This window comes from Budorcas taxicolor, chromosome 18, assembly GCF_023091745.1.
Source record: "Budorcas taxicolor isolate Tak-1 chromosome 18, Takin1.1, whole genome shotgun sequence".
Taxonomy (NCBI): Eukaryota; Metazoa; Chordata; class Mammalia; order Artiodactyla; family Bovidae; genus Budorcas; species Budorcas taxicolor.
This window is the reverse complement of record NC_068927.1, coordinates 9,697,268-9,715,899: the sequence shown is the minus strand read 5'-3', so window position 1 is coordinate 9,715,899 and position 18,632 is coordinate 9,697,268. Positions and strand designations below refer to the sequence as shown.

Sequence of the window (18,632 nt, the reverse complement as noted above, 5' to 3'; positions counted from 1 at the left end):
CACAACACTGACCACTCAGAAGCCCCTGCCATCCAGAAGTCCGTGTAAACAACTTAAAAGGCCCAGTGTGTGAGGAGGGGCGATGTGGTATGAAGAGAAAGAAAGCAAGGGAGGCGAAAGGGGAGCTGAGGGACAGCGGGGAGGCCTTGCTGAGAAGGAGGTGAGCAGCGTGCCACGCGGGTACCTGGCAGGGGCCGCTGTCTCTGTCATAACACTCAAGGGCAGAAGCAAACTGAAGTGCTACCGGGGGTGAAAAGCAACGTCAAACAGAAAGAAGCAATGCTCTATCTACCTCGTTCATCGGCGGCAACGCGGTCCACATGTTCGCATCTGGGTCATACTTTTCTCCTGAGCTCAGGGTCTGCTTGTTTTCATCTTGGCCCCCAAATACAAACAAAAACCCTTCTGAAAAAATCAAAGGAGACACACAAGAAAGCTGAAGCGTAAGTTTTCAATACCCATGCCCAGGCGAATGCAAATGCCATGAGGGCAGACAGTACGTAGAGGCACCTTCTTTGATGACAAGGGACTTGAGATCTTCGTCACACTTCACTCAACCCTTGATGACACAGTTAATCTGTCAGTCACCCCGACCATTTCACTTCACTCAGAATCTCTGAGCGGATTCCCACTTCTCTGTGGCTTAAAAGGGAAACTGACCCCACCCATCCAGTCATCAGATGACTCAAGTTATCTCAGTTTGTCTATTCTGTTCGCCAGCCGTATTTTAAAATAAAATAGTTTTCTTAAAGGAGAAACAGCCAAAGAGACACTGGTAAAACCGAAGGGAAATGTAGGCTGGAGAGGTTACCATGCATGGAAACCACTTTGGTCTGAGGGTATTAGCAATGTGGGAAAAACGCAAGCTTTCTCTTAATGGCTTTGAGGGCATGAAGAAGATAGAAATCTACATCCCAGGCCCACAGAGAGTGTGGTTTCCGGCAGGAAAGCCTCTTCGAAGTTCTAACTCTCAGGATGAAGGCCAACCAGCATGAGAAGCCAAATTTAAATATCCTTGCTTATCTAGGAAATCTCAAAATTTGAATTTGATTTACAGTAATTACAAATTAGTGTTTTTAGGCAGCTGGCAGAAACAAATGCAAAACTTCTATGGAAGACAGTACCTTTATCTAAGTTTTAGAATCTAACATTCTAAGATTTTAAATCATTAAAGTTTTCCCACAAATAATTTTTAATAAAATGATCAGCACCCAGCCGAAGATACTCAGGTATACAAAGGCACTAGAGTCTATGAAGATGAAGGAGCAGAAAAAGACAACAGGAAGTAATCTAGAGAAAGACTGCAAATTTCAAACATCAGAGTAATAAGAGAGACGATGAAACAGAAATGCTCACTGATAACTCTATACGGAGGGATGGACATAGCAGGTTTGAAAAAAAGAAAATTCTAGAGGGGAAAAAAAAGATGAAATGGATTGAATAAAACATTCAATGGATGGATTCAATGGCAGATTCATCACAAAGAAAACAAAACAAAAAGAAGGCGGAAGGCAGGGGATGGAGTAAAAAGCTCTAGCCACGTTTAATCTGACCTCCAAAAGCAGAGGGACAGAGGAGAATGAGCAAGGACAACATCTGAAGACATAATAAATAAAAATTTTCGAGATTTGATGATAGGCCAACCTTCAGAGTCAAGATGCCCAACAATCCCCCAATATGGTAAAATTTCAAATAAAATGTTCACCTAATATTGAAATGACAGGGAAAAAAGACAAAAAACAACAAAAAACTTAAACACAGTCCAGAGAAAAGACAGAATCTTATATCTGACAACTGACAACAACTAGGAATAACAGAGGTCAGAAGAAAAATATCTTCAGTGTGCTGAACAATAGAGGCCAACCTAAAATTCTATACCTGGCAAACATATCCTTTAAGGATGAAGGCAAAATAATGACATCTTTAGACAAATCTTAGAGTTTGCCATTATTAGACCATGTTAAATTCAGAAGGATGAACTTCAGAGAGAAGGAAAATGATCCCAGATGGAAAGTTTGAGGAGTAAGAGGGAAAAAACAAAGAAGTTGGTAAATATGTGGATAAATCTAAATGAATACTACCTATAGGTGTGTATATAACATAGATTAACAAAACACACATACATGTAAATATTTACTTGTAAATAACCACATATTTTAATACTGTAAAACTGTGGAAGATGAAAAATAGAGTATAAATGTACTGATTAACTCTGGACTTTGTTAACAATACAGGCTGAGGATGCTAATGTAACTTTCAAAGGGACACAGACATAGGATATAACTTCTAATCTGGTAGAGAGGGAAAAAGTTGAATGACAAAAAAAGTCGATCAAGTGTTTTTTGAAAAAAGGCAGGAAAAGAAGAAACATGGAATAGGCTGGACATATAGGAACTACTCAATCATTTCACAACTTTGGTCAACATGATTGGAAACAATTCCTCTCCTCACTGTTTCAAGTTTCTGAAACAACCACCTCTCTAGGAAACCTGAAAGTTAGTGATACAGGAACCTTTGTGGTAGGTGTGCATGTGTGAAAATTATGTACAACTATACACATTATGGGGGGAAAACTTAAGGAAAGTAAGTCTGAGAAAAAGAACAGAGAAATCAGACCCATGTTCCGTTGCCTACACCACTCCATTCAGCTGACTACCGTTGATGAAAACGTCCACAATCGTGGAACCTACAGCTTCATTTCTATTCCACAGTTTTAGCCATATCTACAATACAGTACAATGTGGGAGAGCTTAAAAATGTTAACGTACTGTTAGTGGGCAAACAGAGACTATGAAAGAGTTCCAGGAAGACTGCTGACAATAGCTGGAATGAAGTGAAATGGTACCGGCGGGATGACGCCAGCAAGGTAGTGAGAACTTCCAATAACGCTCCAAACTTGCCAAGGTTAACCAAAACATTCTTTCTACAGTAAAGTAACTTTAAGCTAGCACTAATTTAGATAACATTTTCTCGAGTCTCCTATGAAATGCCTGCTCTTACACGACACTCTTACTTTGGATGTGTGTTACACGCTGTAACTCTAGACTGCCGGGCTCTCCAAGTTGGGGCACAAGCGTGGCTCAAAGAAGTCTGGTTCTCAGATGTGACCATCCGGCCAGTGGGTGGTAAGAGTCACTCGGCTCTGCTCTTCCAGCAGTTAAGTCAGCCAATGAAAATGCTCCACTACTGACGTCTTAAAAATAGCTGCATAGTTAAGACTTGGGAACAGTAAGGACTGGTCCGAAGACACTCTTCTTACCACAGTCTTGAAAGCTAGAGCCGCGCTGAACATGTCCCCATAGAGGGGCAGTATCTTTAAGAGGTTCTGAGCCATCCTGCACAGCACTGAAATTATGTCTCCCTCGATCTTGTGTTTAAGTGAAGCAGATGAGGGCACAGTACCTGCTGAGAGGACCCCGTGGTTGATTCTCGGCATGCTTAGAGGGGCCAGTTCGATCCACAGCTGCCGATTGGGGTCGTAAAGGGGGCACATACATCGCATCGCTGCCGTTGGCTTCCGCGAGCTAAGAGGAGGCAGACCATCAGTTAGCAGTTAATATGTTTATATTCTGCTTAGAATAACCACGAGTTTACTGCTCTCAAGAATGTTTCAAACATTAAGACAAAAAAAAAAATGGATCGCTATTTAGGCTTTAGACACTGAGAACTGTCCTGAGTTCCTGTGCACATGGAAATCTCTCTCCCCTTACTTAGACCACGGCTCACGGCCACGCTTACACTCTCTCCTCTCCGCCCACGGTCACGATGCACTCCGAGTAGCCGCGGGGCTTGAAGCTGGCCAGCATGGCCTCCCCCTGCTGCGGCTGGCTGAGGGGGATGTTGCTGCACTCCTTGACGATCTCGCGGACCAAGGGCTCGTTGAGCATCTGCTCCCGTAAGTAGCTCGAGTCCAACCCTGAAACCCACAGTGCTGACATGACATCCTTCATGTGGACCTGCAGAGCAGGGCGGAAAGCACGGGGAAGAGACAGGGAGAGTGTGCATTTAGAAGGCACACTTTCCGACTCACAGAAAACTACAACTGCTGACGAGTGGGATGATCAACAGGCAAGGAGCAAGGGCCAGTGCTGTTTGAATGTGTGAGGCGGCCCCTTTCCTTTCTACTTCCTCTGGCCTCGATAAACAAAAGTTTACCTTAAAATAGCATCACTTCAGATTCATACCTGCTGGATCACTGCAAAGTTTCAAGAAGCTTCCATTACACCCTACAGGGTTCCCACTGCAACAGGAAAAGCTACGAGAACTCTGCTATGATTTACTTTACCTCACTAACTTGGGTGTGCTATGAGTTATACCCCATTTATACAATTAGTTACAGAAAGAGCTTGACACAATACGTCAACTAGACAATGAAAATGCACCATTAGTTATGAGAAAAATCTGAAAAAGCCCAAGTTCCAAAAACAAAAGTCGTGACAACTATGTAATCATCTCTTCAGGAATTACTACTAAAAATGATCTAACATGTATAATATGAATTACATGCCTTTCATGTTCAATCATTAAATTTGAACCAAATGAATACAGGACTCTACATATGTAAGGCGACTAGTTTTTCTGGGCTTTGGAATCATCATTTTAAGGTCCACTTGTCTATACCCTGAGTAGTAAAGGCCAGCAGTCCTTAACAGCGTTAAGCTGGGATTAACCAAAGGATGAGGAACTGCCTTTTCTTGCCCAGCAGCCACTCCACCTTTGACACCCTCATCACTTTAAGGCAAGAAGAGGGTCACAGAGAAGCTGTTTCAGTGGTGTTTTCAAGGTGGAAGCTCTCCTTTCCTCTTTCCTAAGCTACCCCACCCACCGGCGTGGAAACCAGAACACTAACTGTGCCAACCGAGCTGAGACTAAGCATGCAGTCTCCAAGCGGGCACAGCTTATGGGCCCACAGAATTTAAACATTACAAGCTGATCAGTAACATGTAAACCGAGGATTACCAAGAACAAGTAACAACGCAATTACACATTTTGAAAGCCTCTCCAAAATGTAATATATTTATTTTGGAGCTAGCCTCTAGAACATACACACGAGATTCAAAGCCCTGTTATGTAAAGGCTAAAGCACCCTCCCTGAATGTGTTAACGATCTCAAACCTGATCTCCTCTAACACATTTCCCATTAAAAACAACATTCGAAGGATGTCAAGTCAATTTAAAGTGTTAATATTGTCATTGCTATATGATGAGTTACACTCACTCTGGTGGACAGATCTGAAAAAAACCAACCACTTTAGAGAGCCTATGGGAAGATGTTTAACAGGTCGTGGTTTAGATCACCACTCTGTACATTTCTCAAGTTGGAGGAGAGAGAGAAAACATGTAAAACTGGGGTGGAGAACAGACAAACACGAATGAGTGAGTGGAACGCCAAAGTCAGAGCATGCTACAAGGCACCTTTCTTAGCTCTGTATCGTGCGCTATCCACCGGATGACCGCTTCAAACACGTATCTCTCGTTGCCGACGTTCAGCTTCTCGAGGGAAATCACCTCCTTCAGCTTCTGAGGACTCAGCTCGAGGAACTCCTCGGTGCTGCTGACGTCTCGGAAGTGGGTCTCCAGGTACTCGGTGGCCAGGTAGCGCACGTGGGGCAGGCAGTAGTGGAGCGCGAAGTCCCGGATGCCGATGCAGTTCTCAGCGGCGATGCAGCCCTCCAGAAACTCGCAGCACAGCGCCTTGAGGTCCGTCAGCAGCAGCAGGTCCGCCGCCTGCACCACGTCCTGGATGGTGTCCTCGCTCAGCCGGATCTGGAAGGGCCGCAGGGGACAGTCTGCGTCTCAGAGTGGGTGTCTAGGACCCACACCACTAATCTAGCAGGCCAGACCACACGGGAGCTCCACTGTGGGAGGTCAAAGGCGACTGAGGTCTGGCGGATTTCACTCAGCTCAGCTTTGCTTTCAAGAGCAGACAGAGGGCCCCAAGGTACCTGGGGACGACACAGACCGTGCGTGGCTGGTCAGCTTCTCCCAGTCCTTCCCTCGCTCTACCCACATGAACCACCAACAGCCCTTCTGAGTGAACTGTCCACGGTGCTCATGCTTAACTCAGAGGAAAGCCTTAAATGACGGAAATGCTTATCAGGAAGTCGCAAGCTCTGCAATCCTACGGTAGACGGAAAGGGATTTCTATAAATGCAAGCACTTCAACTAATGAAAATCTTTCCTCCAAATAAATAAGGGTCCCTCCTTTTGCCACACGGTATTCGAAAGACACCATGTGGGCCCCCTGAAGAAAGGGACAGCCACGCTGCCTGAGCGGCTGCCTTCGGGACACCAAACACCGCACTCGGTGTGAAAGATACCATTTGGTCTCAAAGCTACCTTCTGGAATAAATCCCCCCAAATTCCACTGCGGACATCTACTTTTCCTTAATTTTCTTCAGTTTTCTTACTGATGCTTCTTCCTCCACCCCCTTCACAGTTTTTCTAGGCCATGGTGAGGCAACATAAAGACATAGGCCCCTAAAATACTGCCATGATCACAAACGGTCCACTCCACAAGGAAACGTGAAGGAGGGATTGCATAGCGAAGTGCAGCAAGAAACATTTTACCACGATTTGAGATGCACATGTTTGGTACCACAGGTAAGTAAGGGCTCCAAGTTTCAAATGCAAGCTTGAACATGAATATGCTCTAACTGGCTTCTAACCTGTCATAACTGTCGCTGAACTGATTTTACAAGTTCGGTGAGAGCTGGGTCCTATGTCTGGTTTTGTGATGCTACAGAGCATCGCCAATATTTTAAGGGCTGTCCCCAAACTGATTTAAGTGCATTTATTTTAAATAATCATACACATAACCTTACTTCCACACACTCACCACCTAGCGTTTAGAGAAACGAGAAAGTGGTAACATCGTGAAATGAAACAGAAAGCTTCAAAGAGGATGATGGTCACCGAGTGTGATCCTGGACAGAATGAACGTTGAGAGAAAAGTAAGGAGTGCACTCAGAATACTTATGCAGGAGACAGAGCCTTTACAGAAGGAAAATCAGAAGAATGAGGAGAAGGAAGGAGAGAGAGAGAGCAGGCCACACACCCTCAAGAGGAGCAGAGCGAAAACGCACTCTTGCATAACCAGGCATAAAATACATCAGCATCCTCCTAATTCAAACCCAGACTGTTAAGTCTTCATGCTGCCCTTTAAGCCACATGAATAGCGGGGCACGGGGGACAGAGGAGGGCAGAGAACCAGATCGTTGAGTCTTCATGCTGCCCTTTAAGCCACATGAATAGCGGGGCACGGGGGGACAGAGGAGGGCAGAGAAAAGGAAAGGGTCCCTAGCCACTGATCACTTCCTTCCTTGGGTTTCATGAAATTCCCAGAAATGTAAGTGGGTACAGAGAGTAAAGGGAAATGAGCAGGAAAGAATGAGGGGGGACAGGACCGAGGCATTGAGAACACAAGGCAGGTGCCCGTCACCTGAGTCTTGAAGTCTTCACCTCTAGAGAATAAGCCCCACCACCCACAGAGGCTCCCGGGTGCATGCCATGGAGACAGAACGAGCTCCCTGAGAGTGTGGGTCCAGGGCAAGACTGGAATAGAGGCTTAAACACCAGCAGCCAGCAGTGAGGGGCATCCCATGTGTGCACGTCTCAGACTGGAAGGTGGCGCTCAGAACGGGAGAGACAAAGCCTGGGATCTGGGTAAATCAGCCTGCTTTTCTTTCAAGGGCAGACCCCGGAAGAAAGCACTCGGGTGCCGCGTGGGGCAGGAGACGCCAGTCAAGCCCGCGGTGATGCAAGATGGAGGGGACGGGGCTGCTCGGCCTCACCCTGAGCCTGAGGGCCTACTCAGTCCTTCCTCTGGGTCTCAGCATACCTGCCCACTGAAGATGTAATCCAGGATCTCTCTCATAACCATTACCGATATCCCTTCAAGTTCAATCTTATAGGTTGATCCATCATCTTTTGGAGGATTATAGTTTAACTTTGTCCTAAGAAAGGGAAAAAAATGTAAAATTTCTATGAAAGAACAGAAATAGCTAGAAATATTTATGCACTAAATACTCTACAAAGTAAATGATACTTATCGATATATGAATCCTATCTAGAACATTCGGCTTGTTAACTTTGGAGCAACATATGTTCTATGACTTTCAACTGCAAAGTGCTTGTTCAAGGGTTCAGTGCTTCCTCTTAAAAAACAAGCGAAACAGACAACCAAAGCACTAAGGGCATGTGAGTAAGGGTCTCTATTTCACCTGGGGAACCCCAGGCCCTTTAGGCTTATTTTTCCCTGTATTTAATTATCCAGCTATTTTCAATGATGTAACAAGGACCCCACACATCCACCACCCAAAACAAAAGCCAGGACCTCGACAACAACCTGCTTCTAACCAAATCATCCTCCCCATCGGTTCATTCCCCTCCTTCCTCATCTGAAGTAACTATTAAACCAAATGCTGTATTCAAGTTTCCCATTTAAAGTTTTTGATTTTATAAGAGTGTTTCATGCTGTCTGTAATCTGGGGCTGTTTTCATTTACTGTTATATTGCTGAGCCATTCATCTCGCTAAGTATCACACTTTTCCGTTTTTTTTTTTGGCTGTATAATATGCCTCTTTCCTGTTGATGGGCCCCTGGGCTGTGGGTATTGGGCTGGGCTTGGGGTATTGGGAACAGTTCTGCTAGGTATTGTGTGTGTCTCCTTTTGTGATATGCTAAAGAATTTCTCTTGGGTTTATCCCTGGGGGTAGAATTAAGCTAAATTCTTCTCCAAAGTATGAACTAATCCTCAATTATTCTGCCCAGTAGCTGGAGCAGTTTTCGGCCTCATCTGGTGTGGACCCGCAAACTCTATGACACTCGTCTCTGTCCCAGTTCCTAATCCTGCCCGTCGGTGAGTGAAGTGTGGTCTCTGATGTGGTTGTGACCCGTCTTCCCTCACCACCCAGGTGCTGAACATCTCTTCACAGGTCCGTGGCCACACGTGGCTCCTCCTTCATGAAATACACGTTCAGTTCAAGTCTCATTTTTAATTGAGTTCACTGCCCTCCTCATAATGAGGTGCAGGCCTTCTTTGGTAAACTCTTGGTAAACCTTGGCAGACTTGATACTTTTTTTTTCCTTAAGGTGATGGAAAAAGAGTTTCAGAAAAACATCTATTTCTGCTTTATTGACTATGCCAAAGCCTTTGACTGTGCGGATCACAATAAACTGTGGAAAATTCTGAAAGACATGGGAATACCAGACCACCTGACCTGCCTCTTGATAAATCTGTATGCAGGTCAGGAAGCAATAGTTAGAACTGCACATGGAACAACAGACTGGTTCCAAATTGGAAAAAGGAGTACGTCAAGGCTGTATATTGTCACCCTGCTTATTTAACTTATATGCAGAGTACATCATGAGAAACGCTGGGCTGGAAGAAGCACAAGCTGGAATCAAGATTGCCGGGAGAAATCTCAATAACCTCAGATATGCAGATGACACTACCCTTATGGCAGAAAGTGAAGAGGAACTAAAAAGCCTCTTGATGAAAATGAAACAGGAGAGCGAAAAAGTTGGCTTAAAGCTCAATATTCGGAAAACGAAGATCATGGCATCCGGTCCCATCACTTCATGGGAAACAGATGGGGAAACAGTGGAAACAGTGTCAGACTTTATTTTTGGGGGGCTCCAAAATCACTGCAGATGGTGACTGCAGCCATGAAATTAAAAGACACTTACTCCTTGGAAGAAAAGTTATGACCAACCTAGACAGCATATTCAAAAGCAGAGACATTACTTTGCTGACTAAGGTCCGTCTAGTCAAGGCTATGGTTTTTCCAGTGGTCACGTATGGATGTGAGAGTTGGACTGTGAAGAAGGCTGAGCACCAAAGAATTGATGTGTTTGAACTGTGGTGTTGGAGAAGACTCTTGAGAGTCCCTTGGACTGCAAGGAGATCAAACCAGTCCATACTGAAGGAGATCAGCCCTGGGATTTCTTTGGAAGGAATGATGCTAAAGCTGAAGCTCCAGTACTTTGGCCACCTCATGTGAAGAGTTGACTCATTGGAAAAGACTTTGATGCTGGGAGGGATTGGGGGCAGGAGGCGAAGGGGATGACAGAGGATGAGATGGCTGGATGGCATCACTGACTTGATGGACGTGAGTCTGAGTGAACTCCGGGAGTTGGTGATGGACAGGGAGGCCTGGCGTGCCACGATGCATGGGGTCACAAAGAGTCGGACACAACTGAGCAACTGAACTGAACTAAACTGAAGGTGATGAACAACTTGAAGACTAATTTTTCACAGTCAGTGCTTTCTGGGTCTTGTTTAAGAACAGGTCCTTTACCCAAGGTCTAAAAGATGCTCCTAATTTAGCAGCAAGGGAAGTGAAGACACACTTAAGTCACACTTAGGAAGCAGCCCAAAGGCTTGGAGTTGGCAAGATGAGGCAGCCGTGGAAGGAGGGTGAAGGATGAACTAAGTGCAGAACAACGGATGGACAAAGTCTTAGCAAACAGGTGAGTTCCCAGACCCTTGCTCCACGGAGGGAACGACTCCCCTGCCCTGCTGAGGAAGGCTGCCCAGCTCCAGTGGAAGACTGATGTACTCTGAAGGGTGTGCAATGGAGAGAGTAGTTTAACCAGTCAAAATGCCAACCAAATATCAGGACTGAACAGATATTTTCATCTATATAAAGTCTCAAAACAAATGATCTCCCATGCAACACTTCTCAGAATGCTGTTCCGAAAACTGCCCCAGAAAACATCCAGAAGGAGGAAGGTTTTGAACAAAAAACAGACAGGATCCAACACAGGAACGCAGGGAAGGGAATGGTGAGGGATGACCCTAGGGTAACAGCCCCGCGCCAGCAGAAGGAAGCTGGCTCATTCTGGTCCAACAGGAGGCCTTGGGAGGCCTCTGGGCAGGCGAAATCGATGGACTATATACCTCATCTGAAGGTAGAAAGAGGGTATTTAGACAACTCTGCTCCCCCCTATATTCCGTATCTGCTGTTCCTGCCTCTGTAGTTTCCCCTGAACTAATAATTTTACTCAAAAGGCATGTCTTTTCTGCTTGCTGCACTCTAGGTGTATCTATACAAGTAACACTTTTATTAAAAGTGAAGAAAAATTTTTCAGTCAATTCTCAATCAAGAAAGACAGCAGAAGTGCTAAGAATCACACTGAAGTCACTAATATTGGGCTCTACAATCTACTGTACGCAGACGCGTCCTCAGGGAATGTTTCACTGAGGACGGTGTCAGTATTCGTATTTCTAACTCACCGTGCTGGCGATTACCATATCGCCTCTTCGGCCCCGAGTCCACCCTTCTTGCAGGCTCCGTGAAAACTGATCTGAGCCTTCTAAAGGGTGAACTGGCAGGGTGCGAAGCGTGCGAAGTGGAGGGTGCTGGGGAGGCACCGCAGGGGGAGGGTCTGCCGCCTGGCCCCGGCCCCGCAGCGGGGCAGGCTCCTGAGGGTGCGGCTGCCCGTGGCGCCCGGCAGCTTGCCCTGGAACTCCTGGAGGCATTCCCCGGCACCACAGGGGACAGATTTCTGGCGCGCTCCAGAGGGCTGACTTCAAGCAAATTCCACCAGCGTGGCTTCTCTGCCACGCGTTGATCTGTCCTGGCCGATCAAGTCTGCATCTCAGCTGCTCCTTACGTCAGCTACGCCTTGAATTTGCAGAGTTTCCTCTTTGTGGCCAATCTCTCTGTCATAGTTAAAATTTTTTAAACTTTTGTTGCTCAGATTACTATGTGGCTTCTTAATCCTGATTAGATGCAGCAGTCTTGAACATATTTAAAGGCACTAGCTCCAAAATGTGTTCACACAGAGAAGCGCCACCTAGAACTCCAGTGGTTCCAACCAGAGCCGGCTGTGCTTGCCACAGGCTGCAGACGGCGTAGGGGGAGGGGGCCGAGCTGATGGGGAAAGAGGTTATGATGACGCTGATCAGCGTGCCCCCTTTCTACTTTTCAGCCATGTGACTGGACTTTTTTTTCAGATGATTATAGACATCTCTCGGTATCCTTGAGGGAATGACTCCCGGACCCACAGAGATATCACAATCTGCAGACTCTCAAGTCCCTTTGTCCAGTCCCCCGCACCTGCATCTACAGAGTCAACCAACCATGGGTCATGCAGAACTGACCTTTGAACAACACGGGTCTGAACTGCATGAGTTCACTTAAGTGTAGATTTTCTTCAATTAACCTGTGTATCAGTAAACCCATGCAATACTGAAAAAAAAAAATATCCGCACATATGGACCCGTACGGTTCAAACCCACATTGTTTAGGGGTCAACTACTGCCGCGTGTTTTCACAATGAAAAAGAATCGCTTTTAGAGAGTACAGTTTCCTGGGGCTTCTCCGGTGGTTCAGTGCTTAAGCATTTGCCTGTCAAGGCAGGGGACATGAGTTCGATCCCTGGTCAGGGAAGATCCCACATACTGCGAGGGAACTAAGCCTGTGTAACACAACTACTGAGCCCACACGCCACTTGTTGCATCTAGAGAAAGCCCGTGTATAGCAACAAAGACTCACCACAGCAAAAAATTGAATTTTTATATATATATATATTTTAAAGGTACAGTTTTATTTCAGCAGCTGGCAGAGTATAGACAATGGCTAAGTGAAGTGAAGTTGTTCAGTCGTGTCCAACTCTTTGCGACCCCATGGACTGTAGCCCAGCAGGCTCTTCCATCCATGGAATTTTCTAGGCAAGAGTACTGGAGTGGGCTGCCATTTCCTTCTCCAGGGGATCTTCCCGACCCAGGGATCGAACCTGGGTCTCCCGCATTGGGGGCAGATGCTTTACCATCTGAGCCACCAGGGAATCCCAGTGGCAAAGAGGACAGAAAAAAAAAAAAGACTTCCTTAAATATTGACCATTTCAGACGTCTATAAAATCTGACCCTTTCCAGAGTCCGTGAAACTGAATCACTGCACTATTGAAGTCTTTAAATGTCTGAGGGTCAAATCACAAAACTATTTTAATTACGGTTTAAATTCAGATCCAAAATTTCCCACCTTCCTGTCCCTCTTATATTATCATGGCCAGGTGACGACTCACAGACCATCCTGCAGGTTCCAGGAGGCTGATGTCCATTTGTCTGTCAGGAATGTAGTCAAAGTTGGCCGTTAGTCCCTTCCCATGAGATGCTAAGAGTCATTCAGAACTGTTGTGAAACTGTCTTGCTTCACAGCCCATGACCATTTGCAATGACTTCCTTCTTTCATTTCTTAGATAGTCACCATCCTTTCTCACCAATGAACCTTATAAACTTGTCTTATTCCCCTTCCTTTTGTCTTCACTTCCCTACCTCCCAACTAAATCTCTACAGTTTCTGTTCCATTGTTTCACGTTTGTTTCCTCCAGTAAGCACCCTCATCTTCCCAATATCTATCATATCTATCATTTCCTCCATACTTTCCCTTTTTTATCCAGAACTTTCTCACCTTTCACATCGTTTCTATCTCCCTTGCCACGTATCGCATATAACTGAAAATTCAATGAGCTGGACTGAATGAGTTAATTTTAAAAAAGAAAAGGCTAAGCCAAAGAGCTAATAACTGACAGCTTTGTTTCTATAGTTAGTCCAGATATTTGTTGTTGTTGTGTAGTTGCTACGTCGTGTCCAACTCTTTTGTGACCACATGGACTGTAGCCCACCAGGCTCCTCTGTCCACGGGATTTCCCAGGCAAGAGTACTGGAGCGAGCTGCCATTTCCTTCTCCAGGGGATCTTCCCAGCCCAGGGATCGAACCCGGGCCTCCTGCATTGGTGGGTGGCTTCTTTACCACTGAGCCTCCAGGTCAGTCAATCAGCTCTTCTGATTTCTCTCTCTTTTAACTGAAGTATAGTGGATGCACAATGTTATATAAGCTGCAGGTGTACAATATGGCGACTCACAGTTCTTAAAGGCTACAGGCCACTTACAGTTATTATAAAACACTGGCGATACTCCCTGTGTCGTACGATATATCCTTGTAGATCACTTCACAGATAATGGACTGTACCTATACTGCTGCTCTCCCTCTTTTCTCGTTTTCCGTCTCCGCCCCAGGTTTAGAATCATACATGAATTCATCGGAAGTCACAATATCCTTGTTTTTATTACCATGTGATGTCAATTTACAAACTCTCCCAGAAGCTGCGGTAGTCTTAAAATATCGCTTTGAGAATGTCATAAGACTCTTCACAACAAGGAAGAGTGGGGACTATTCTAAGACGGGGCCTCCGGTGCTGAGATATAAACATCCACGCCTGTCACGTTCTTGCCCAGTTTTCTGTTTCCAGGGCAGGCGCTCCCTCCTCACCATCCCTGTTCTCTAGTTTGTAGAGAGAAGAGGTTAAATGAGGTGACTTGAGAGCTTCCCATCCCTGAACACTCCTGGGCTGAACTGCTGAAACAGACTCAAGAGTTACTGTGGAGACTCTGCTCTGGAGACGCATCTGTCGAGTCCTAGATGATACAGTCCAGCCAACTCAATCTGTTTCCGAGGGTTTATAACACGCCTCCTGTGGGTGACATGGTGGGAGTTCCCTTTCCCTCCAGTTACCCACTCTCGGCAAGCACAAAGGCCCCTGCTGGTTACACACGGTCCTCCCCTCACCGGCTTCCGACGGCCGGAGAGCTCGGTTGAGCCTAGATGTGCTAACGCGCACCCGATCATCAGGTCTGGTGCTCCTCCTCCCCGCAGACACCGCTGACACTGGGGTTCGAGGTGGCGGTGACACGGAAGACATCGAAGTGACTTTCCTTCCCCTCAGCTGCAAAGGCTTGTCTCCAAAAAGAGCAAAGAAACCTACTCAGACGGGACTCAGGAGAAAGCAGTGCTCAGGGAGTCAGGCTTCACAGGAACTCCAGGGAGGGCAATTCACGGGCGTTACTCACACTGTTTCCAATGATTCCCGTCAAACCGGCAGCTCCCAAGAGCAGAGGGCCGAGGGCTCAGCAGTGCGTATGCCCACGGAGGCCCCCCTGATGACGCCTGCACTGCGGGGAGTCTGTCTTACGGACGCCCTCCCTCCTTTCAAGTCTTCGTGAACTCCTCAAAGCCATACGAAAATTGGGCCTTTCGGGCAGAGGAATCTCAGGGCAGCAACACTGGTCAGTACGCTACCATGATGGTGGACACCGATCATCCTGTGTCTGCCCAAACCCACAAAATGCACACCAAGGGTGAACCCTAGTGTCAGCCATGGACCCTGGGTGGTGAAGGGAAGTGGAGGGCTGTCGGTCGTGACCGAGGTTCCCTTCTTTGTCGGGGAGGCTCTGCACACCTGCCGGTAGGAGGCTATGGAACCTCTCTCTTCCTCTCAGTTTTCCTATGAACTTCACTCTAAAAAGAAAGTCTACTTTTCAAATGATTTTTTTTAGTCTTTTTTTTCTTTTCCTTTGTTATTTCCTTTAATTTCCTCTATTCATTTCTCTCTGCATCCACATCTTTTTTTTTTTTTTCACCCAGAGAGAGTGTGGTTTTTACTTATTTATCATCAAAACTTTCCCCCTCATATAGATCCTGGCATGACTCATAATTTTAATGGATTTTAAGAGCAGCTCCCCAACCTGCTTCCCAGAATCTTCTGGAGAGCTTTTACAGATAAAGCAGGTCCTAGACCAATGATGTCAAGTCCAAGACTGTGCATATTTTCAAAGTGTCCCAGCTTAGTCTGATGTGTGCCCTCCTGCCTGGAATATTCTGTCTGCCTCCCACTTGCCTGATCAGGGGAAGATTTAATCCTTCACTGACTTTAGGTCTCTGCTCCGGTAATACCCACAAAGAGCGGCCCAGGTACTGTGTTATCTAAAATAACAGCCCGTCCCCTCCCTGCTTCATTTCTCTTCCCAGAATTTGCCACTGTCAAATAGACGGTGTTTGTCTCACGCCTGCACCCCTGAAAGCAAGGACTCTGTTTGGCTGCCTGCTCTACCCCATCAAGCGTCTGCATGGGGATTTGGGAAACATCAGGGACTTGGTAACAGCACACAGCCAGTGGGCTTCAGCGCTGCAGTGATCAGCTACTGTGCTCGTTTGGCTCCAAGACAAAAGCAGCACCAATGTTCAGAAGTGGCATTATCCCCCAGCCATGCAGCTGGAGGCTCCCCGGCACAGCGCCCGCGGGTTGGTCCACACTGGGGGAAGGCAACGCTCTCGCCAGCATCCGACCCGGGTGTGCTGCAGTCAGCAATTCAAAATTGAAAGCTCGAACGTTCCGCCACCCAGAGGCCCCCGAGGAAATCATCGGCCTTTGTGCTGAGGCCCAAATGGACAGTGGCCGAAGGGGAGGCCTGTCCTCTGTGCATAAGCCTGATTGCCCGGCACTCCATCCTGCCTGCTTCAGCGCCGTCCCCTCACGTCTCTGGTGCACCGCGTGGAAAACGAGCAGCTACAGAGTGATGGGCAAGTATGAAGCTTAGGAAAGGGTTCCAAGAAACCAAAGGTTTACTGTTTGGGTGTCAGCCCACCCACTCAGCCCCCAGTAATGAGGCCGAAGCACAGCCACTTCGTCGTAGAGGATGCCTCCACGGTCTCCACCCGCCCCTGACCACCTCCCCTCCCCAGAGCCCGCGAGGATTCACAAAAGCGCTTTCCATCTTCCTCCTCTTATCACATCATCTGCTCTGAAGATGAAATACAGTGTTTCATATTTAGATTTGCTCTGAGTAACCACATCCAGTGACATCAATATCTGGAAGAAATGTGAAAACACAAAATATCTGCCTTCCAGAGTCGTGTGATCTGAACAAAAGAGAAATCTATCTTAGGGAAGATGATGTCTCCTGAAATAAGAGCATGTGGAAAAGTGTGAAGTACCCCTCAAACAGGGTCAGCTCAAGGAAACTGCAGAGTGTGAGTCAGGGTGTGAATCTGGGGGACAGGGAGGGCTGGACAGTGGGCGTACATGACTGTGCGGGACATTAATTATTCCTGCAGCAACGCGGCCATCACCAGAGGGAAAGATGTACAGACTACAAAAACCAAACCCATAAAGATGGTGACTGTTTTGCACAGCACCCAGCACCGGGCGTGGATTTAAAAGCTGGACCTCCACCAGCTGGTGGTCCCCACCCTTGAGAAACTGACCAGCCCCACTTCTAACCACGGTTTACTGTCAGTGAAACGAAATGGTGCCAGCCATTTCTAGGAGTCCTGAGTTTTAAACTTCCCCGTCTGAAACCTCTGGATAAAGTACCCATTACTTTATTCTATAATAAATGCTTTGTCTCAGTCTGCTGAAAGCCTGTTTCTCCCTCCGCTGTCCTTACCGTCATAATCGTTCGATTTCCTGCCCAGCTGCTTACCCCTAACATTTAGGAGACTTGACTAATAAATACAGAAGCAGTGATGGTTACACAGGGATGCTGAAACTAGGGATGGAAAGTTGGTGAGGAATAGAATGTGCACATAACCTCCAAGTCTCACCCTGTAAGTTACATGTTAATTACAAAGAGAAGAGGCCTGAGATTAATCCAGGAGACACCATCTCTAACCATGTGATCAAACCAACACTAACGATGTCGGGACAAGTGGCTATCCCAATGTTAGGACAAGTGGCTATCCTGGGCCCCTGATACCATGCACCCAGGAGGACATGCCACCGCCCCTGTGCTGTTCTTGACAAAAACATGTAGTAAAGTGAGGAACAACTAAAGAGCCTCTTGATGAAAGTGAAAGAGGAGAGCGAAAAAGTTGGCTTAAACCTCAACATTCAGAAAACTAAGATCATGGCATCTGGTCCCATCACTTCACGGGAAGTAGATGGGGAAACAGTGGAAACACTGTCAGACTTTATTTTGGGGGGCTCCAAAATCACTGCAGATGGTGACTGCAGCCATGAAATTAAAAGACGCTTACTCCTTGGAAGGAAAGTTATGACCAACCTAGACAGCATATTAAAAAGCAGAGACATCACTTTGCCAATAAAGGTCCCTCTAGTCAAGGCTATGGTTTTTCCAGTGGTCACGTATGGATGTGAGAGCTGGACAATAAAGAAGGCTGAGCACCAAAGAACTGATGCTTTTGAACTGTGGTGTTGGAGAAGACTCTTGAGAGTCCCTTGGACTGCAAGGAGATGCAACCAGTCCATCCTAAAGGAGATCAGTCCTGGGTGTTCATTGGAGGGACTGATGCTGAAGCTGAAACTCCAATACTTTGGCCACCTGATGTGAAGAGCTGACTCATTTGAAAAGACCCTGATGCTGGGAGGGATTGGGGGCAGGAGGAGAAGGGGACAACAGAGGATGAGATGGTTGGATGGCATCAATGACTCGCTAGACATAGGTTTGGGTGGACTCCGGGAGTTGGTGATGGACAGGGAGGCCTGGTGTGCTGTGGTTCATGGGGTCACAAAGAGTCGGACATGACTGAGCGACTGAACTGAACTGAACCTCCACTGAATTTTAAGAAATCAAATAGACCCAAGTCGAAAGGCCATGCAAAAGGATCTGTGCTTCACCTGGAAGGGAAATGGAGAAACCTCTTAACCTGAAATAATTTTAGACTTGCTGCAAAGTTTTTTTTTAAAGTTGTAGGGTTCCTGTATACCCTTCATGGAGCATATCTACTAATGTTAATAAACTTACATGATCTTAAAAAAAAAAGATTTTATTAAACAAACTTACAATGTTGTATCAGTTTTGGGTGTCCAGCAAAGTGATTCGGTTA

General features: G+C 46.4%; 1 protein-coding gene across 1 annotated transcript in view; it reads right to left on the bottom strand.

The window, feature by feature from the left end:
- GAN (gigaxonin) overlaps positions 1 to 18,632 on the bottom strand; it is a 46,415-nt gene that overhangs the window by 10,094 nt on the left and 17,689 nt on the right. The window contains exons 2-6 of the mRNA XM_052656465.1: positions 7,841 to 7,955; positions 5,416 to 5,766; positions 3,739 to 3,956; positions 3,403 to 3,524; positions 293 to 405 (exon numbers count right to left, since the gene is read on the bottom strand). Coding sequence (XP_052512425.1) covers positions 293 to 405; positions 3,403 to 3,524; positions 3,739 to 3,956; positions 5,416 to 5,766; positions 7,841 to 7,955 — 919 coding nt within the window. The remainder of the gene's footprint in view (positions 1 to 292; positions 406 to 3,402; positions 3,525 to 3,738; positions 3,957 to 5,415; positions 5,767 to 7,840; positions 7,956 to 18,632) is intronic.